General features: G+C 41.2%; 1 protein-coding gene across 1 annotated transcript in view; it reads left to right on the top strand.

Annotated features, from left to right (window-relative positions):
• wdfy4 (WDFY family member 4) overlaps positions 1-17,530 on the top strand; it is a 178,856-nt gene extending 161,326 nt beyond the window's left edge. The window contains exons 64-65 of the mRNA XM_024423457.2: positions 13,795-13,921; positions 16,859-17,530. Of these exons, the coding sequence (XP_024279225.2) occupies positions 13,795-13,921; positions 16,859-16,922 (191 nt within the window). The 3' untranslated portion in view covers positions 16,923-17,530. The remainder of the gene's footprint in view (positions 1-13,794; positions 13,922-16,858) is intronic.
• Positions 17,531-23,297: the final 5,767 nt, after the last annotated feature.

Here is a 23,297-nt window from a genome sequence, read left to right as displayed (position 1 = left end):
GTTTTAAGTGGTCTACTGAGGGTGCTTTTTAAATGGTCTACTGAGAGGTTTTTGCCCTCATGCTTCTTCATTATTTACAATTCACATACCTGTATTTCGCTTGCTCACGTAGGCCATCCATCCACATTTTCAAAGAGCGCCCCTCGTGCGATTACCAGTCCAAACGATTCAGTCTTCCTATGATGCCATTTTTTTTGAGAATCTGCCTTGCACATCAGCAACGATGCAATTGACAGGAGCATAGTATTTTGTAAAGACGTTTGAATTTTATGCATAAAGGCATTTAGGCCTACATTTAGGCCTACACAGTGCCATGGAACAAGGGAAGTGATTTATAATATCACGCGTCTCGAACCCCTTCCTATTTAGAAATAGGTATGTCTAAATACAGTTACAGGCACCATAATTGCCCCCTGTGGGCATATAATACAGACAAGGCAATTTAGACTATGGAGGGTTTTACGCACGTCCAAACGTTACACAGGAGCTGAATAAAGATCCAATATAAAGAGAAAATGGGAATGTCCACTCGTCGCAAATGTAATGATTTATAAACATCACGGAACCATCTTACAGATCATATTTACACTTCTCCAGAAATACCAGACATTGCATTCAAGCCATGTACGTTCACACCATCCCATGGATGGTGAATCTTTAATAATACGTTTTTAATTAAATTAAACAAAAAACAATCCACTTTTTTTTTAAACAACAATATTTCAAAGAAGTTGTTGTTTAGTTTTTTTATCAGAATTTGATTTGAATTATACATGACTTTTTAGGCCTTATCGATAGCCTAGTGAATTTAATCTTGCTTATTGACTGTTTGCCTCATCCTATGTTCAGACTGCAATTTACAGTCGGCCTAGCCCCTATATCAGTGTGAACGCTAAAGCCTATGTTTAATAATGGATTTCCATATTGAAGCAATTACAACAATGTGGACTACAAATAGTTTGGATAGCAATTTGACTAGATGTTCAGGAGTCTTGTGGCTTAGAGGTAGAAGCTGTTTAGAAGCTAGACTTGGCATTCCGGTACTGCTTGCTGTGCAGTAGCAGAGAGAACAGTATATGACTAGGGTGGCTAGAGTCTTTGACACCGCCTGGTATAGAGATCCTGGATGGCAGGAAGCTTGGCCCCAGTTATGTACTGGGCCGGTCAAACTACCCTCTGTAGTGCCTTGTGGTTGGAGAAAGAGCAGTTGCCATACCAGGCAGTGATGCAACCAGTCAAGATGCTCTCAATGGTGCAGCTGCAGAATCTTTTGAGGATCTGAGGACCCATGACAAATCTTTTCAGTCTCCTGAGGGGGAATAGGTGTCTCTGACTTCCTCCCTATAGGCTATCTCTTTGTTGTCGGTGATCAGGCCTACCACTGTTCTGTCATCGGCAAATTTAATGATGGGTTGGAGTTGTGCCTGGCAGTGCAGTCATGACTAAACAGGGAGTACAGGAGGGGACTGAGCACGCATCCCTGGGGGGCTCCTGTGTTGAGGATCAGCGTGGTGGATGTGTTGTTATCTACCCTTACCACCTGGGGACGGCCCGTCAGGAAGTCCAGGATCCACGGATGTGTTTACTCGCAGGGTCCTTAGCTTATTGATGAGCTTTGACGACACTATGGTGTTGAACGCTGAGCTGTAGTCAATGAATGGCATTCTCACATAGGTGTCCTGGTGGGAAAGGGCAGTATGGATTGCAATGGCGATTGCATCATCTGTGGATCTGTTGGGGAGGTATGCAAATTGGAGTGGGTCTAGGGTTTCTGGGATGATGGTGTTAATGTGAGCCATGGCCAGCCTTTCAAGGCACTTAATGGCTACAGATGTGAGTGCTACGGGTCGGTAGTCATTTAGGCAGGTTACCTTGGTGTTTTTGGGCACAAGGACTATGATGGTCTGCTTAAAACATGTTGGTATTACAGACTCGGAAAGGGAGAGGTTGAAAATGTCAGTGAAGACACTTGCCAGTTGGTCAGTGCATGCCCGCAGTACACGTCCTGGTAATCCATCTGGCCCTGCGGCCTTGTGAATGTTGGCCTATTTAGAGGTCTTACTCACATCGACTGTGGAGAGCGTGATCACACAGTCTTCCGGAACAACTGGTGCTCTCATGTACTGTATGTTTCAGTGTTATTTGCCTCGATGCGAGCATCAAAGTAATTTAGCGCGTCTGGTAGGCTTGTGTCTGTGGGAAGCTCGCGACTGTGCTTCCCTTTGTAGTCTTTAATGGTTTGCAAGCCCTGCCACATCCAACGAGCGTAAGAGCCAGTATAGTACGATTCGATCTCAGTCCTGTATTGAAGCTTTGCCTGTTTGATGGCTCGTCGGAGGGGATAGCGGGATTTCTTATAACCTTTCGGGTTAGAGTCCCACTCCTTGAAAGTGGTAGCTCTAGCCTTTAGCTCAGTGCGGGGTATGTATGTGCGGTCACTGTGGGGATGACGTCATTGATGCACTTATTGATGAAGCCAATGACTGATATGGTGTACTCCTCAGTGCCATTGGAGGAATCCCGGAACATATTCCAGTGTGTGCTAGCAAAAAAGTCCTGTAGCTTAGCATCTGCTACATCTGACCACTTTTTTATTGATCTAGTCACTGGTGCTTCCTGTGACTACATTTTTGCTTTTAAGCAGGAATCAGGAGGATAGAATTATGGTCAGATTTGCCAAATGGAGGGCGAGGGAGAGCTTTTTATGCATCTCTGTGTGTGGAGTATAGGTGGTCCAGAGTTCTTTTTCCTCTGGTTGCACATTTAACATGCTGATAGAGTTTTGCTAAAACAGATTTAAGTTTCCCTGCATTAACCTTTCTAGCGCAGGGGTTCGCTAGGTCGACAACATTCCGCTGAAATTTTTTTGGGGAAATATGTAACTTTCACACATTAACAAGTCCAATACAGCAAATGAAAGCTAAACATCTTGTTCATCTACCCATTGTGTACGATTTCAAAAATGCTTTACAGCTAAAGCACAACATGTTAGGTCATAGCCAAGTCGAAAAAACACACAGCCATTTTTCCAGCCAAAGAAATATAGATACATTTAATCACTAACCTTTTGATGATCTTCATCAGATGACACTCATAGGACATCATGTTACACAATACATGTATGTTTTGTTCGATAATGTGCATATTTACATCCAAAAATCTCTGTTTACATTGGCGCCTTACGTGCAGTAATGTTTTGATTCCAAAACATCCGGTGATTTTGCAGAAATACTCATAATAAACATTGTTAAAAGACACAAGTGTTATTCACAGAATTAAAGATAGGCTTCTCCAACTGCTGTGTCAGATTTCAAAAAAACTTTACGGAAAAAGCATAATCTGAGAACGGCTCTCAGAACCCTAAACAGCCAGAGGAATGTCCGCCATTTTGAAATCAACAAAGTTAGAAACAACACCATCAATATTCACTTACCTTTGATGATCTTCATCAGAAGGCCCTCCCAGGAATCCCAGTTTGACAATAAATGACTGATTTGTTCCATAAAGTTCCATAATTTATGTCCAAATAGCCACTTGTTAGCGTGTTCAGCCTAGTAATCCATCTTCATGAGGTGCAGGCACTTCATCCAGACAAAAACTCTAAAAGTTCCATTACAGTCCTTTAGAAACATGTCAAAAGATGTATGGAATCAATTGTTAGGATGTTTTTAACATAAACCATCAATAATGTTCCAACCGGAGAATTCCTTTGTCTTCAGAAAAAGCACTGGAACGCGAGGTAACGCTGTCGGGAGCACGCGTCATGAGACCAAGGCTCTCTGCCAGACCACTGACTCAAAGAGGTCTCATGAGCCCCTCCTTTATAGTAGAATCCTCATTCAAGTTTCTAAAGACGGTTGACATCTAGTGGAAGCTGTAGGAAGTGCAACTTTATCCATATCTCAATGTGTATTCGGTAGGACAAGCTTAGAAAAACTACAAACCTCAGATGACCCACTTCCTGGTTGGATTTTTCTCAGCTTTTCTCCTGTGGTGGTATGTAAAACAGCTACAAAGAATACAGATGAAAACTCTCTCGGTAGGTAGTGTGGTCAACAGCTTATCATGAGAAACTCTACCTCAGGCGAGCAATAGCTCAATAGACTTCCTTAGATATCGTGCACCAGCTGTTGTTTACAAAAATACATAGACTGCCGCCCCTTGTCTTACCAGGCGCCGCTGTTCTATCCTGCCGGTACATCGTTTAGCCAGCCAGCTGTATGTTGATGTCGTCGTCGTTCAGCCGCAACTCCTTGAAGCATAAGATGTTACAGTTTTAATGTCCCGTTGGTAGTTTAATCTTCCACATAATTCGTCAATTTTATTGTCCAAAGATTGCAAGTTTGCTAACAGAATGGAGGGAAGTGTGGGTTTATTCGATTGCCTGCGAATTCTCAGAAGGCAGCCGGACCTTCGTCCCCTCTTTCTCCGCCTCTTCACTCAGATCACAGGGATCAGGGCCTGTTCCCGAGGAAGCAGGGTATCCTTTGCATCGGGCTCGTAAGAGTCGTGAAAGGAAAAAGAGGATTCTGCTAGTCCGAGGTGAGTAATCACAGTCCTGATGTCTAGAAGTTATTTTCGGTCATAAAAGATGGTAGTGGGAACATTATGTACAAAAATAAATTACAAACAAAGCAAATAAGCAAAGAAAAAAAACACAATCAGCTGGGGGCACGTAAAACGCCTGCCATCTTCTTCGGCGCCATCTTACAAAATAAAAAGTTTGGACACTCCAAGGTTTTTCTTTATTTTTACTATTTTCTACATTGTAGAATAATAGTGAAGACATCAAACCTATGAAATAACATATATGGAATCACGTAGTAACCAAAAAAAGTTGAAAAACATCTAAATATATTTTATATTTGAGATTCTTCAAAGTAGCCTCCCTTTGCCTTGATGACAGCTTTGCACACTTGGCATTCTCTCAACCAGCTTCAATGAGGTAGTCACCTGAAATGCCTTTCAATTAACAGGTGTGCCTTGTTAAAAGTGAATTTGTGGAAATTATTTCCTTCTTATTAATGTGTTTGAGCCAATCAGTTGTGCTGTGACAAGGTAGGGGTGGGTATACAGAGGATAGAACTATTTGGTAAAATACCAAGTCCATATTATGGCAGGAACAGCTCAAATAAGCAAAGAGAAACTACAGTCCATCATTACCTTAAAGCATGAAGGTCAGTCAATCCAGAAAATGTCAAGAACTTTGAACGTTTCTTCAAGTGCAGTTGCAAAATCCATCAAGCGCTATGATGAAACTGGCTCTCATGAGGACCGCCACAGGAAAGGAAGACCCAGAGTTACCTCTGCTGCAGAGGATAAGTTCATTAGAGTTACCGTTCTCAGAAATTGCAGCCCAAATAAATACTTCAATTAACAGACACATCTCAACATCAACTGTACAGTGGAGATTGCGTGAATCTTGAATGAGTTCCCACATATTCTGAGCACTTATTGGCTGCTTTTCCTTCACTCTACGGTCCAACTCATCCCAAACCATTTCAGTTGGGTTGAGATCAGGTGATTGTGAAGGCCAGGTCATCTGATGCAGCACTCCATCACTCTCCTTCCTGGTCAAATATCCCTTACACAGCCTGGAGGTGTGTTTTGAGTCATTGTCCTGTTGAAAAACATATTATAGTCCCACTAAGCGCAACCCAGATGGGATAGAGTATCGCAGCAAAATGCTGTGGTAGCCATGCTGGTTAAGTGTGCTTTGAATAGGGTTACACATTTTGGGGAATATTCAGAAGTGGAAACTTTCTATGGGAATTAACGTTAATCCCATATATTAACGTTAATTACCATAGAAAGTTTCCACTTCTGAATATATGGGATTAAACGGGAATTGACAGAAATATATGCAAATGAATAATAATACCATTGACATTTAGATGTTTTTTTTGCATTGGATATATTTACCATGTCATATGAAGACAGAAACATAAACCTTTTACCTTATCATAAGTAGACACAATTGCAAATGATTAAATCCTTCCAATAGAAATAAAATGTAAAAAATGGTTACGAATTAAACTTTCATTAAATGAGTTGACTCTTCACACGGGATGATTGCACTGAAAAACGACAGATAGGGAATATTGAATGATCCCCAATGATCCATCACATCTCCCAAAAAACGTTTTCAACATACATCTGTAAAATGATAGTCGAGAAACTAAAGCTTTGGTTGTCTTCCTCTCAGGCTTCCATGTCTTCTCCCTGGACCTCCTCAATGTCCACCCCTTGAACACCAGACTCTGAGTCCTCATCTTCACTGTCATTTAACAATTTGTTGAGGATGGCTCAATGTTAGGCTCAAAAAGCCTCAAATTTGCCCAGATGGCCACCAGTTTTTTCAACTTTTGTATTGGTCAGCCTGTTGCGTGCTTTGGTGTGTGTGTTCCCAAACAAGGACCAGTTGCGCTCTGAGGTGGTTGATGTTGGTGGGATTTGGAGGATGATGGAGGAAACAGGGGAAAAAGCCTCATATCCACAACGTCCCTTCCACCAGGTGGTTGATGAGATATGTTGGCACGACTGCCATATTGCATCTCCATACCAATGCCCTTGCTTGGAAGTGTACTTCGCCAGACTGCTAAGAACCATGCCCTCATCCAGGCCAAGGTGGCAAGACATGGTAGTGATGACACCATAGGCCTTGTTGATCTCTGTACCAGACAGGATGCTCCTGCCAGCATACTTGGGATCCAACATGTGCGCTGCGGCATGTATGGGCTGCAGACAGAAGTCTTCACGCTTTTTGATGTATTTCAGAACTGCAGTTTCCTCTGCTTGGAGCAACAGTGAAGTGGGCAGGGCAGTATGGATTTCTTCACTTACATCTGCAAGCAGAGTCAGACAGGATGGCATTGTCTCCATACTGCTATATGTTTCAGGAGTTTCAGGCTGCTTACCACTCTCTCCCAAAATACATCATCCAGGAGGATCCTCTTGGCAGACTGTGATATGGTCATGTAATGAACACGATGGGAGACAGAGAGCTGGTTTCAAGCACAGGGCGCAGCAGGTGTTTCATTGTACAGGACCACAGAAGGAGGCAGGTAGCTGTGTCCAGTTGCAGGCAGAAGGTCATACACAGAGGATCCAAAAAGGCTAAAGTACAGGCAGGGAATAGGCAAAAGGCGTCGTTAGTGAGGCAGGCCAAAACTATCATACACGGGAGGATTAAATCACGCGAAAAACAGAGCTTTGAATAGAAGTGTGTCACAAAACAAACAATACCTCCCAATGATGGGGTGCAAAGAACTGAATTAAATAGTGTGTGATAATGACATGCAGGTGTGTGAACAGGTGATCAGAATTCAGGAGATTGGGATGTGGAGAGTGAGCTGCGTTCAGGGGATCTATGTGTTTGTGAGTGTGAGCTGGAAAGTGGGATGGAAAGTGAGCTGCATTCAGGGGATCTACGTGTTTGAGAGTGTGAGTTGGAAGCAGACGTTACAGGCCATTTCTTGGAGAGACTCCTTCCCCTCCAGGAGACTGTCAAACATGATGACAACACCACCACAACGGGTGTTGGTGGGCAGCTTCAATGTGGTGCTCTTATTCTTCTCACTTTGCCTGGTGAGGTAGATTGCTGCTATAAAAATGACCCTTCACATACCTAACCATTTCCTTTGCTCTCTTGTAGAGTGTATCCATATTTTTCAGTGCCATGATGTCCTTGCATGAGCAGCACAGCCAATGGGTATGATGTGGGGATAGGACTCCTCCACTTTAGCCCAAGCAGACTTCATGTTCTCAGCATTGTCTGTCACCAGTGCAAATACCTTCTGCGGTCCAAGGTCATTGATGACTGCTTTCAGCTCATCTGAAATGTAGAGACCGGTGTGGCTGTTGTCCCTTGTGTCTGTGCTATTGTAGAATACTGGTTGAGGGGTGGAGATGATGTTGTTAATTATTCCTTGCCCACGAACATTCGACCACCCATCAGAGATGATTGCAACACAGTCTGCTTTCTCTATGATTTGCTATTTCAAGGCCACTTGAACTCTGATGAGCGCTGCATCCAGCAAATTAGTAGATAAAGAATGTCTGGTTGGAGAGGTGTATGCTGGGCGAAGAACATTCAGAAATCTCTTCCAATACACATTACCTATGAGCATCAGATGTGAACCAGTTGCATACACAGCTCGAGCAAGACATTTATCAGCATTTCTCTGACTATGTTCTTCCATTGAGTCAAAAACTTCTGATTCCCGGAGAACCATGAGCTGTTGCTATCGATAAGGTGTCTGATTCATAATTTTCATCTTCGAATAGAAGTAGAGGGACTTTTGTCAGAGGTTGCTTGTTATGACCGCCGAGGGAACTTTAATGCCTTGGTCAGATGATTCTGCACCTTTGTTGCATTCTTCAGATATGATTTGGCACATCATTTTCAAATGTACACAGCTTTTCCTTCTACATTAGCTGCAGTGAAATGTCTCTACACATCAGATGGTGTGGCATTTCCCTGTAAAGATATTTTTTGTTGTAAAAAAACAACATACAGTTTCATGTACAGATAAATAGTTAAGCAGTTACATTAAACAACTCCTTTGGAAGATTATTTTTTTAAATGAAACATGTATGGAAACAGGTTAATTAACACTCCTCAGTTAGTAGGCTCAAGCAAGCTAAAACCCACATGGCTGCAAAAACTAACTAGCAGAAATTGTTAAGCTAGAAATGTTTTTTAAAACACTTTGCTGTAGGCTACTATTTACTAGTTAACCTCTAGCGTCGAGCAATCCCGTATCCGGAAGCGTAATCATAGCCTCAAGCTCATTACCATAACGCAACGTTTCCTGTTCATGAAAATCGCAAATGAAATGAAATAAATATATTGAAACACAAGCTTAGCCTTTTGTTAACAACACTGTCATCTCAGATTTTCAAAATATGCTTTAACCAAAGCTACACAAGCATTTGTGTAAGAGTATTGATAGCCTAGCATAGCATTAAGCCTAGCATTCAGCAGGCAACATTTTCACAAAAACAAGAAAAGCATTCAAATAAAATCATTTAATTTGAAGAACTTCGGATGTTTTCAATGACAAGACTCTCAGATAGCAAATGTTCATTTTTTCCAAAAAGATTATTTGTGTAAGAGAAATAGCTCCGTTTTGTTCATCACGTTTGAATAAGGAAAAAAAACGAAAATGCAGTCAACACAACGCCAAACTTTTTTCCAAATTAGCTCCATAATATCGACAGAAACATGGCAAACGTTGTTTAGAATCAATCCTCAAGGTGTTTTTCACAATTCACAAAATCATTCCTGGCAGTCGGTTTCTCATCCGAGGCAAACGGAAAAATACTGCAGCTGGAGATTACACAATAATTGCGAAGGAGGACACCAAGCGACCACCTGGTAGATGTAGTGTCTTATGGTCAATCTTCCAATGATATGCCTACAAATACGTCACAATGCTGCAGACACCTTGGGGAAAACGTGGAAAAGGTAAGCTGACTCCTAGCTCCTCCACAGCCATATAAGGAGTCATTGCCATGAGGCGGTTTCAAAAAATGCGGCACTTCCTGATTGTATTTTTATCTGTTTTTTTTCTGTAACATCAGTTCTGTGGCACTCACAGACAATATCTTTGCAGTTTTGGAAACGTCAGAGTGTTTTCTTTCCAAAGCTGTCAATTATATGCATAGTTGAGCATCTTTTCGTGACAAAATATCTTGTTTAAAACGGGAACGTTTTTCATCCAAAAATGAAATAGCGCCCCTATATCCAAGAAGTTAACAAACAATCATGTACGTCATATAAAATATATTCACTCCACCCAGTATTGTAATCAACACTTACCAGAAAGTAGTCATTTGCTAAGACATTGTAGTAGTGTGGGCTCAATAGCATCTTATTAGTATGTAAGATCTTGAGAATCAGCTGTACATGTGATGGAAGAATGGACTGTGCAAGCTGAGGGTTTCAAATCCATTAATTTGTGGGTAGTTTAACCAAAATACAGTGGCTTGCGAAAGTATTCACCTTCTTTTTTCCTATTTTGTTGCCTTATAACCTTCCGCTGGTGTACAGCAATATTTACAGTTGAAGTCGGAAGTTTACATACACTTAGGTTGGAGTCATTAAAACTCGTTTTTCAACACTCCACAAATTTCTTGCTAACAAACTTTGTGCATGACACACAAAGTTTTTCCAACAATTGTTTGCAGACAGATTACTTCACTTATAATTCACTGTATCACAATTCCAGTGGGTCAGAAGTATACACACACTAAGTTGACTGTGGCTTTAATAGCTTAGAAAATTCCAGAAAATGATGTCATGGCTTTAGAAGCTTCTGATAGGCTAATTGACATCATTTGAGTCAATTGGAGGTGTATCTGTGGATGTATTTCAAGGCCTACCTTTGAACTCAGTGCCTCTTTGCTTGACGTCATGGGAAAATCAAAAGAAATCAGCCAAGACCTCAAAAACAATTGTAGACTTCCACACGTCTGGTTGATCCTTGGGAGCAATGTCCAAATGCCTGCAGGTACCTCGTTCATCTGTACAAACTATAGTACGCAATACCTTGTGAAGATGCTGGAGGAAACAGGTACAAAAGTATCTATATCCACAGTAAAATGAGTCTTATATCGACATAACCTGAAAGGCCGCTCAGCAAGGAAGACGCCACTGCTCCAAACCTGCCATAAAAAAGCCAGACTACAGTTTGCAACTGCACATGGGGACAAAGATCATACTTTTTGGAGAAATGTCCTCTGGTCAGATTAAACAAAAATAGAACTGTTTGGCCATAATGATCATCGTTATGTTTGGAGGAAAAAGGGGAAGGCTTGCAAGCCGAAGATCATCATCCCAACCGTGAAGCACGGGGGTGGCAGCATCATGTTGTGGGGGTGCTTTGCTGCAGGAGGGTCTGGTGCACTTCACAAAATAGATGGCATCATGAGGTGGGAAAATGATGTGGATATATTGAAGCAACATCTCAAGACATCAGTCAGGAAGTTAAAGCTTGGTCGCAAATGGGTCTTCCAAATGGACAATGACGTGTGCGAGCAAGGAGGCCTACACACCAGCTCTGTCAGGAGGAATGGGCCAAAATTCACCCAACTTATTGTGGGAAGCTTGTGGAAGGTTACCTGAAACGTTTGACCCAAGGTAAACAATTTAAAGGCAATGCTACCAAATACTAATTGAGTGTATGTAAACTTCTGACCCACTGGGAATGTGATGAAAGAAATAAAAGCTGAAATAAATAATTCTCTCTACTATTATTCTGACATTTCACATTCTTAAAATAAAGTGGTGATCCTAACTGACCTAAGAAGGGCATTTTTTTCTGGGATTTAATGTCAGGAATTGTGAATTACTGAGTTTAAATGTATTTGGCTAAGGTGTATGTAAACTTCCGACTTGAACTGTAAGTCATACCACAGATTCTCATTTGGATTGAGGTCTGGGCTTTGACTAGGACATTCCAATACATTTAAATGTTTCCCCTTAAACCACTTGAGTGTTGCTTTAGCAGTATGCTTAGTGTCATTGTCCTGCTGGAAGGTGAACCTCCATCCCAGTCTCAAATCTCTGGAAGACTGAAACAGGTTTCCCTAAAGAATTTCCCTGTATTTAGCGCCATCCAATCATTCCTTCAATTCTGACCAGTTTCCCAGTCCCTGACGATTGAAAAAAACATCCTCACAGCATGATGCTGCCACCACCGTGCTTCACTGTGGGGATGGTCGTCTTGGGGTTTGCACAAGACATAGCATTTTCTTTGATGGCCAAAAAGCTCCTTTTAGTTTCATCTGACCAGATGTCCTTCTTCCATGTGTTTGGAGAGTCTCCCACATGCCTTTTGGCGAACACCAAATGTGTTTGCATATTTTTTTCTTTAAGCAAATATATTTTTTCTCTGGCCACTCTTCCGTAAAGCCAAGCTCTGTGGAGCGTACGGCTTAAATTAGTCCCTATGACAGATACTCCAATCTCCGCTGTGGAGCTTTGCAGCTTCTTCCGGGTTATCTTTGTTCTCTTTATTGCCTCTCTGAATAATGCCCTCCTTGTCTGGGCTGTGAGTTTTGGTGGGCGGCCCTCTTTTGGCAGGTTTGTTGTGGTGCCGTATTCTTTCTTTCTTTTTTACGGATTTAAATGTGCTCCGTGGGATGTTCAAAGTTACGGATGTTTTTTTATTACCCAACCTTGATCTATACTTCTCCACAACTTTGTCCCTGACCTGTTTGTGGTGTTGCAGACTCTGGGGCCTTTCAGAATAGGTGTATATATATTGAGATTATGTGACAGATCATGTGACACTTAGATTGCACACAGGTTTATTTAACAAATTATGTGACTTCTGAAGATAATTGGTTGCACCAGAACTTATTTAGGGGCTTCATAGAAAAGGGGGTGAATACATATGCACGCACCACTTTTCCATTTTTAGCTTTTTAATTTTTTTTTAAACAAGTTATTATTTTAATTTCACTTCACCAATTTGGACTATGCGCGGGCACGCATATCCACTATTTGAGCTGTTCTTGCCATAATATGGACTTAGTCTTTCACTTTTACCAAATCTTCTGCATACCCACCCTTAAATTGTCAAAACACAACTGATTGGCTCAAACGCATTAAGAGGGAAAGAAATTCCACAAATTAATTTTTAACAAGGCGCACCTGATAATTTAAATGCATTCCAGGTGACTACCTCATGAAGCTGGTTGAGAGAATAACAAGAGTGTGAAAAGGTGTCAAGGCAAAGGGTGGCTACTTTGAAGAATCTCAAATATAAAATCTATTTTGATTTGTTTAACACTTTTTTGGTTAGTACATAATTATGTTACTGTACATAAAGTGCTTTCATTTTAAAACGGAAAATCAGATATGTTTAAAAATACCCTCAAATACAGCGTGACATTCTGTGCTGTTGCCTCATATGAAACATTTGATCTCCAAAATGCTGGAGTATATTGCCAAATTAAAACTTTTAGCTTCACTGTCTAAATAAATATGCAGCGAAGTGATACTGTGATAGAAGTAAACTATCAGGGAGTCTCACATAACATATTATTAATAGAAATCTTCCATAGATATCTGTTTATATATGCTGTTAAGTGTGAGCTGATCATTCTGAGCCAACTATCTCTTAGTCTGACTGTTAGCTTCCAGAATCAAGTTTATAATAAAATGTTCCTTCCAAGGTAACATCTAGCCTGGAATTATGGAGTTATACAATTATTAAAGATAACGAAAGTAAACACTGATGAGCAATTCTGCTGATGTGTGTGTTCGGGTGCGCATGTGTGTGTGAGCGTGTGTAATTTAGAAAGCGATAATACCCAGCTGTTATTTGTTTGTCAGCTCATGGCAGTATTATCCTGGTACATTACACCAGAACAGTCCTGGTGTAACTGTGAGGTTTATTTAAGAGGGATTCTTCTCACTAACAGCCTGCTGACCATGTAATATACACTACTGTAAATACAGCCTCTGGTGATGCCTCTGAAGGTTTTGTGTTCCTTTAAAGTTTGTCAGGGTCAGAGGTTGAAAAAGACCCTGATCGACTACTTTAAAAAGATATCCTTCCCTCCTCGAATAACTAGATGGGCGAAAGCGTAGAGACCCTGTTGTCTGTGTTGTTATGTTATATTATATTTTTGTTGTATCCTGTACTATAGGTCTAGCAGGTCAGGTCTGAGAAAGACCTCTTGTGTTGTTGTTATACAGTATAACAGGAGATCCCCTGTACTGTAGATCTATTAGTGCAGGACTGATTTTCTACAATTGTAATATTGTTAATTGCTGTGTAGGAATGTCGGGTCCGAGTCAGAGCTGGGAGAGACACCTGGTGTTGTGTCGGCCACTAAACAGGAGTGAAGCAGTGTCCAGACGGCGCTACAAAAACAACCCTGCAGTCACTGCTCTAGCCATGTCCAGGTACTGTATGCACACACGCACATACATCCGGCAAATGTACAGATAGGGCTCTACCTATGCAGAGAACATTCCCCTTACCCCTTTCAGTCTGCCCTTTTCGGTGGTGGCATAATTTCCATGAAAAATATTTTTTGTTTTTGTTCTGAACCCAGGCAAGTCGTCTATTCTCAACGTGTCTTGATTGTTGATCATTTGTTGTTGATCACCAATCATCAGCATTGGAGAGCAAAGGCGTGCGCGCATATCCAGTTTAGTGACCAAATAACTGCCTGGCAAAAACAGATGAGGCCTACGTTTATATCATCCATATAAAATACAATATACTACTGACTCATCTTTGCCAGATTGATAATTTTCCTATTTCAGATAGGTCTAGTTTGGGTGGTTACTGGCTTTATGTCTAATTATAAGCAGCTGTAACATCGCACTGCCTTGAATATTATGGGATGAAGATGTAACATATTTTGGTGAATTGATTACTATATTTGTGAGCAAGAACAGGGCTGGCAACGAGCACTCGTCAGGCAGGCTGTCCTCCAAACTGATGGCGCGGTGCAGAAAGAACATGCTTTCCATCCGATCCCGCTACCTCCGTTAAAAGTAGTCCACATTCTTGCTCTGGACCAGAAAAGTGACATGATATATCCCCAGTTGATTTTGGCTACTAACATTAACCTGTTGCGACGAGCAATCCCGTATCCGGGATCCTATTTATAGCCTCAAGCTCATTACCATAACGCAACGTTAACTATTCATGAAAATCGCAAATTAAATGAAAGAAATATATTAGCTCTCAAGCTTAGACTTTTGTTAACAACACTGTCATCTCAGATTTTCAAAATATGCTTTTGAACCATAGCTAAACAAGCATTTGTGTAAGAGTATTGATAGCCTAGCATAGCATTAAGCCTAGCATTCAGCATGCAACATTTTCACAAAAACAAGAAAAGCATTCAAATAAAATCATTTACCTTTGAAGAACTTCAGATGTTTTCAATGAGGAGACTCTCAGTTAGATAGCAAATGTTCAGTTTTTCCAAAAAGATTATTTGTGTAGGACAAATCGCTCCGTTTTGTTCATCACGTTTGGGTAAGAAAAAACCCGAAAATTAAGTCATTACAACGCAAACTTTTTTCCAAATTAACTCCATAATATCGACAGAAACATGGCAGACATTGTTTAGAATCAATCCTCAAGGTGTTTTTCACATATCTATCGACGATAAATCATTCGTGGCAGTTTGGTTTCTCTTCTGAAGAAAATGGAACGCGCATGGACCTGGAGATTACGCAATAATTTCGACGGAGGACACCGGGCGGACACCTGGTAAATGTAGTCTCTAATGGTCAATCTTCCAATGATATGCCTACAAATACGTCACAATGCTGCAGACACCTTGGGGAAACGACAGAAAGTGCAGGCTCATTCCTGGCGCATTCACAGCCATATAAGGAGACATTGGAACACAGGGCATTCAAAATCTGGACCATTTCCTGTATGAAATTTCATCTTGGTTCGCCTGTAGCATTAGTTCTGGGGCACTCACAGATAATATCTTTGCAGTTTTGGAAACGTCAGAGTTTTTTCTTTCCAAAGCTGTCAATTACATGCATAGTCGAGCATCTTTTCGTGACAAAATATCTTGTTTAAAACGGGAACGTTTTTTATCCAAAAATTAAAAGAGCGCCCCCTATCTCGAAGAAGTTAACGACTTTCAGCTCTAAATGCAGGTGTAAAACACAGTTTATTTTTGTAGCCTATCTTGCATTTTGAAAATTCATCACCGTTTCTGGATGTAATGACAGGTTATATTTGTGCAGCGATTGTGCGAGTAAGTTTGGTGTGCATACAGTGCAAAAGTATTCACCCCCTTGGCATTTTTCCTATTTTGTTGCATTACAACCTGTAATTTAAATCGATTTTTATTTGGATTTCATGTAATGGACATACACAAAATAGTCCAAATTGGTGAAGTGAAATTAAAATAATAACTTGTTTCAAAAAATTCTAAAGAATAAAAAACGGAAAAGTGGTGCATTCATATGTATTCACCCCCTATGCTATGAAGCCCTTAAATAAGATCTGGTGCAACCAATTACGTTCGGAAGTCACATAATTAGTTAAATAAAGTCCACCTGTGTGCAATCTGAGTGTCATATGATCTCAGTATATATACATCTTCTGAAAGCCCCAGAGTCTGCAACACCATTAAGCAAGGGGCACCATTAAATGTATTGGAATTACCTAGTCAATGCCCAGACCTCAATCCAATTGAGAATCTGTGGTATGACTTAAAGATTGCTGTACACCAGCAGAACCTATCCTATTTGAAGGAGATGGAGCAGTTTTGCCTTGAAGAATGGGCAAAAATCCCAGTGCCTAGATGTGCCAAGACTTGCAGCTGTAATTGGTGCAAAAGGTGGCTCTACAAAGTATTGACTTGGGGGGGTGAATAGTTATGCACGCTCAAGTTCTCTGTTTTTTTTGTCTTATTTCTTGTTTGTTTCACAATAAAAAATATTTTACATCTACGAAGTGGTTGTGTAAATCCAATTATACAAACCCCCCCAAAATCAATTGTAATTCCAGGTTGTAAGGCAATAAAATTGGAAAAATGCCAAGGGGGTAAATACTTTCGCAAGCCACTGTACATTCAATCGTCTTTTATTGACTGGAATTGTGTTGGTCATTGTAAATAAATGCAGCATTTATTCCAGCTCAAAATAGTTTTGGAAAATACTTAACTCCTCAGATTGTGCTGCTATCCCCTATTCTTGTAATAATTGCTCAACGACTCTGTGAACCCGGTTGCGGGATTGTTTTTTGGGGGGTGTCCCTTTTTTAGTTTGAGCGTATGCCCTCCAAAAGGTCTGTGCATGGCCTTGATGCACACACAGCTATGATAAACCATTCAATGTATGCCTCTGTGTTCACAGGACGCATGCTACTCTGCTGGTTGGAGATGGCTGGGGTAGAGTCTTCACCTGGACCTGTGAGTGATGGGGAAGGAGCAGTTGGGTGTGTCTGTTTGTGTGTGGGTGCCTGCGTGCATGCATGGGTGTGGTGTGTGTGCATGTGCGTGCATGGGTGGGTGCGTGCGTGAGTTCCATACAACCAACAATACACCAAAACCCAGCCTGCACTTCAGGAACCTCTTATTCCACTGCACATGTGCACTCTCACCAGCCCCTGCCTCACCTCCAGACCGACCACCACACTCCAATCGTAGGGAGATGTTCTCTCTCTCAAAGTCTCCAGGCACAGGGAGGAAATGGAGAGAGGGAGGATCAAGATTTCTTTTTGAGTGTTTACAAACTATTTACACTGGACCTTATTACAAGATTAACACATGACATGGAAGGAACAGATCAATGAATCATGTGGTTTCAACCTATATACAGATCGTACATTTGAATGTACTTCATAGTAGTAACTTTTAGGTATTTTGTTGATGAAGCCCGATAATTTAATTGTGAATGTATCTGTTTACAGTGCATTCGGGAATTATTCCGACCCCTTCACTTATTCTAAAATGGATTAAATAAAAAAAAGTCTCAAGAATCTGCACACAATACCCCATAAGGACAAAGCGAAAGCAGGTTTTTAGAAATTTGTGCAAATGTATTATTTATCTATTTACATAAGCATTCAGACCCTTTGCTATGACACTCAAAATTGAGCTCAGTTTCGTCCTGTTACCATTGATCATCCTTGAGATGTTTCTACAACTTGATTGGGTCCACCTGTGGTAAATTTATGCATGTCAGAGCAAAAACCAAGCCATGAGGTCAAAAGAATTGTCCGTAGAGCTCCGAGACAGGATTGTCTGGGGAAATGTACCAAAAAATGTCTGCAGCATTAAAGGTCCCCAAGAACACTGTGGCCTCCATCATTCTTAAATGGAAGAAGTTTGGAACCACCAAGATTCTTCCTATAGCTGGCCTCCCGGCTCTGACAGAGCTTCAGAGTTCCTTTGGGAGAACCTTCCTGAAGGACAACCATCTCTGCAGCACTCCACCAATCAAATCAAATGTATTTATATAGCCCTTGACAGGAAGATCACGTCAGTGACTCAACCCACTCAAGTGACGCACCCCTCCTAGGGACGGCATGAAAGAGCACCACTAAACTCAGTGACTCAGCCCCTGTAATAGGGTTAGAGGCAGATAATCCCAGTGGAGAGAGGGGAACCTGTCAGGCACAGACAGCAAGGGCGGTTCGTTGCTCCAGAGCCTTTCCGTTCCCCTTCACACTCCTGGGCCAGACTACACTCAATCATATGTCCCACTGTAGAGATGAGTCTTCAGTAAAGACTTAAAGGTTGAGACCGAGTTTGCGTCTCTCACATGGGTAGGCAGACCATTCCATAAAAATGGAGCTCCATAGGAGAAAGCCCTGCCTCCAGCTGTTTGCTTAGAAATTCTAGGGACAATTAGGGGGCCTGCATCTTGTGAGCGTAGCGTACATGCAGGTATGTACGGCAGGACCAAATCAGAAAGATAGGTAGGAGCAAGCCCATGTAATGCTTTGTAGGTTAGCAGTAAAACCTTGAAATCCGCCCTTGCCTTATTAACAGGAAGACAGTGTAGGGAGGCTAGCACTGGAGTAATATGATCAAATCTTTTGGTTCTAGTCAGGAGTCTAGCAGCCGTATTTAGCACTAACTGAAGTTTCTTTAGTGCTTTATCCGGGTAGCCGGAAAGTAAAAGCATTGCAGTAGTCTAACCTAGAAGTAACAAAAGCATGGATAAATTTTTTCTGCATCATTTTTGGACAGAAAGTTTCTGATATTTGCATTGTTACGTAGATGGAAAAAAGCTGTCCTTGAAACAGTCTTGATATGTTCGTCAAAGGAGAGATTAGGGTCCAGAGTAACGGCGAGGTCCTTCACAGTTTTATTTGAGACGACTGTACAACCATCAAGATTAATTGTCAGATTCAACAGAAGATCTCTTTGTTTCTTGGGACCTAAAACAAGCATCTCTGTTTTGTCCGAGTTTAAAAGTAGAAAGTTTGCAGCCATCCACTTCCTTATGTCTGAAACACAGGCTTCTAGCGAGGGCAATTGTGGGGCTTTACCATGTTTCACCATGTTTACAGTTGATTTGTCAGAGGACAAACCATTCACAGAGACAAACTGACATCTTTCCGACAGATAAGATCTGAACCAGGCCAGAACCAATCAGGCCTTTATGGTGGAGTGGCCAGACGGAAGCCACTCCTCAGTAAAAGGCACATGACAGCCCACTTGGAGTTTGCCAAAAGGCACCTAAAGGACTCTGACCATGAGAAACAAGATTCTCTGTTCTGATAAGACCAAGATTGAAATATTTGGCCTGAATGCCAAGAGTCACATCTGGAGGAAACCTGGCACCATCCCTACAGTGATGCATGGTGGTGGCAGCATCATGCTGTGGGGATGTTTTTCAGTGGTATGGACTGGGAAATTGGTCAGAAGAGACTAGTCAGGATCAAGGGAAAGATTAACGGAGCACAGTACAGAGAGATCCTTGATGAACACCTGTTCCAGAGCACTCAGGACCTCATACTGGGGAGAAGGTTCACCTTCCAACAGGACAACAACCCTAAGCAGACAGCAAAGACAATGCAGGAGTGGCTTCGGGACTAATCTTTGATTGTCCTTGAGTGGCCCAGCTAGAGCCCGGACTTGAACCCGATCAAACGTCTCTGGAGAGACCTGAAAAAAGCTGTGCATTAAAGCTCCCCGTCCAACCTGACAGAGCTTGAGAGGATCTAGAGAGAAGAATGGGGAGAAACTCCCCAAATACAGGTGTGCCAAGCTTGTAGCATCATACCCAAGAAGACTCAAAGCTGTAATCACTGCTATAGTGCTTAGACAAAGTACTGAGTAAAGGGTCTGAATACTTATGTAAATGTGATATTTCCATTTTTTATGTTTAATTCATTTGCAAATAAATTTAAAAAACTGTTTTTGCTTTGTCATTATGGGGTATTGTGTGTAGATTGAGGAGGGGGGGAAAACTATGTAATCCATTTTAGAATAAAGCTGTAATGTAACAAAATGTGGAAAAAGTGAAGGGGTCTGAATAGTTTCCGTCTGCACTGTACAATGGGGCAAAAAAGTATTTAGTCAGCCACCAATTGTGCAAGTTCTCTCACTTAAAAAGATTAGAGAGGCCTGTAATTTTCATCATAGGTACACTTCAACTATGACAAACAAAATGAGAAAAAAAATCCGGAAAATCACATTGTACGATTTTTTATGAATTTATTTGCAAATTATGGTGGAAAATAAGTATTTGGCCAATAACAAAAGTTTATCTCAATACTTTGTTACATACAATTTGTTGGCAATGACAGAGGTCAGAGGTTTTCTGTAAGTCTTCACAAGGTTTTCACACACTGTTGCTTTTATTTTGGCCCATTCCTCCATGCAGATCTCCTCTAGAGCAGTGATGTTTTGGGGCTGTTGCTGGGCAACACGGACTTTCAACTCCCTTCAAAGATTTTCTATGGCTAGGCCACTCCAGGACCTTGAAATGCTTCTTACGAAGGCACTCCTGCATTGCCCAGGCGGTGTGTTTGGGATCATTGTCATGCTGAACGACCCAGCCACGTTTCATCTTCAATGCCCTTGCTGATGGAAGGAGGTTTTCACTCAAAATCTCACGATACATGGCCCCATTCATTCTTTCCTTTACACCGATCAGTCGTCCTGGTCCCTTTGTAGGAAAACAGCCCCAAAGCATGATGTTTCCACCCCCATGCCTCACAGTAGGTATGGTGTTCTTTGGATGCAACTCAGCATTCTTTGTCCTCCAAACACGACGAGTTGAGTTTTTACCAAAAAGTTATTTTTGGTTTCATCAGACCATATGACATTCTCCCAATCTTCTTCTGGATCATCCAAATGCTCTCTAGCAAACTTCAGACGGGCCTGGACATGTACTGGCTTAAGCAGGGGGATACGTCTGGCACTGCAGGATTTGAGTCCCTGGCGGCGTAGTGTGTTACTGTGTGTTACGGCTTTGTTATTTTGGTCCCAGCTCTCTGCAGGTCATTCACTAGGCCCCCTGTGTGGTTCTGGGATTTTTGCTCACCATTCTTGTGATCATTTTGACCCCACGGGGTGAGATCTTGCGTGGAGCCCCAGATCAAGGTTGATTATCAGTGGTCTTGTATGTCTTCCATTTCCTAATAATTGCTCCCACAGTTGATTTCTTCAAACCAAGCTGCTTACCTATTGCAGATTCAGTCTTCCCAGCCTGGTGCAGGTCTACAATTTTGTTTCTGGTGTCCTTTGACAGCTCTTTGGTCTTGCCCATAGTGGAGTTTGGAGTGTGAAGGTTTGAGGTTGTGGACAGGTGTCTTTTATACTGATAACAAGTTCAAACAGGTGCCATTAATACAGGTAAAGAGTGGAGGACAGAGGAGCCTCAAAGAAGATGTTACAGGTCTGTGAGAGACAGAAATCTTGCTTGTTTGTAGGTGACCAAATACTTATTTTCCACCACAATTTGCAAATAAATTCATTAAAAATCCTACAATGTGATTTTCTGGATTTTCTTTTTCATTTTGTCTGTCATAGTTGAAGTGTACCTATGATGAAAATTACAGGCCTCTCTCATCTTTTTAAGTGGGAGAACTTGCACAATTGGTGGCTGACTAAATACTTTTTTGCCCCACTGTATATAATAAATTGCATTGAATTATAATTACTCTGTTTCCTGTTATTGTGGTGTCCTGGATCCTTTTTTTGGAGTTGCTTTGGACACAAACATACACACACTGAGCGTCAAAACAGGAAGTTCAATGTCAATGTTGATACGACATTGTTTATTTCAGCCAATTACATAGAAACAAAACAGAATTATATTTAGAAAAACTGTGGTCGTACGATCTCAGACTTGTTTATATGTGAAGTATGCAGAGAACCAAAAGGCTGAGCTTGGATTATTTGCCACTAAACATGCACTGACAAAATGTCCTGTTAAGTGGCCTGTTTATAAGCAGTATGGTATGCTTCAGACCCATATTTCTAACCCAGCATTCTCTAGACAGAGAGGGGGAGAGATGCATGTTAAGAGGGAAAATCCCAAACACAGCTCTCCGTCTTTTCCACTCTCCCCATCTCTCCCTCCATCACTATGCTCCATGGCTGCCCATAGAGGAGGTGCTTCCAGCAAACTGGGAACATTCCCAGAACATTACCTAACATGCCCATTAAGTTCTTGTCACGACTTCCGGCGAAGTCAGTTCCTCTCCTTGTTCGTGGTGGTGTTCGGCGGTCGACGTCACCGACCTTCTAGCCATCGCTGATCCATTTTCCATTGGTTTTGTCTTGTCTTCCTTCACACCTGGTTCCAATCCCATCAATTACATGTTGTGTATTTAACCCTCTGTTTCCCCTCATGTCCTTGTCGGAGATTGTTTGATTGTATGTTATGTGCAAGTTATGTTTTGGTGTGCGACGGGTTATGTACCCACTTTTATTATTTTGTATATTTTGGTTTTTGTAGTTTTGTGAGCAGTTATTAAACGACTCCGTTTATACCACGTTCGTTCTCCTGCGCCTGACTTCCCTGCCACCAAAACCCACCCATTACAGTTCTAGTTAGGATTTTATCTAACATTATGATGATACAGTAACATCCCAAAAATATTCAATAGAATGTTTTTCATAACAAAATGTTTTTTTTCTTCAGAAAATATTTTAAATGAAATATCCTTGATATTCCTAATGTTCACTAAAATGTTGTGCACAACATCTGTAACCACAGAACATTCCCCAAACGTTCTCATTAGGTTTCCAGGTACTTTAATGTAATAACACAATGTACCAGTAATAATTTTAGAACATATTGCCGTGACAAAATGTGAACGCAATAGAAATGGTTCTGAGAAAAGATTACTGGAACACTCTGCTAATATTGATTGAGATTAAAAACACCCATAACAAGAAGCAGGGAATATTCCCACAATGCTATCATGAAGTTATAGTGTGACATTATGACATGATTCTTCCAATAACGTTTCCTAAACATTCTTCAGAAATCTTGTCTGGATTCCATTAAATTAGTTCTGACATTACTGGAACATCCCACTAACATTAATTGAGATGACATACGAGACACCTACTGTATAACATTGCTGCAATGTTCTGCTAATATTGATTCGTAATGTAACAGTATTAAATTACGTTTCCAAACTTTTAAACAAATGGCATTTCAGTCTTCTTACATCATTATATTTTATTAGAGTATTGTCCAAACATAGCGATATCTTTTTTAAAGACAGATTTGAACCTGCAATCTGCAGGCTACTTAGTCAGCTTCGCCACCAGGATCCTAATGTTTCTAGTGGATTTCCCTTTAAAAAATCCTTAAATCATAA

This window comes from Oncorhynchus tshawytscha, linkage group LG01, assembly GCF_018296145.1.
Source record: "Oncorhynchus tshawytscha isolate Ot180627B linkage group LG01, Otsh_v2.0, whole genome shotgun sequence".
Classification (NCBI taxonomy): Eukaryota; Metazoa; Chordata; class Actinopteri; order Salmoniformes; family Salmonidae; genus Oncorhynchus; species Oncorhynchus tshawytscha.
The sequence above is the reverse complement of the archived record's forward strand: the minus strand, read 5'-3'. Positions and strand labels throughout refer to the sequence as shown.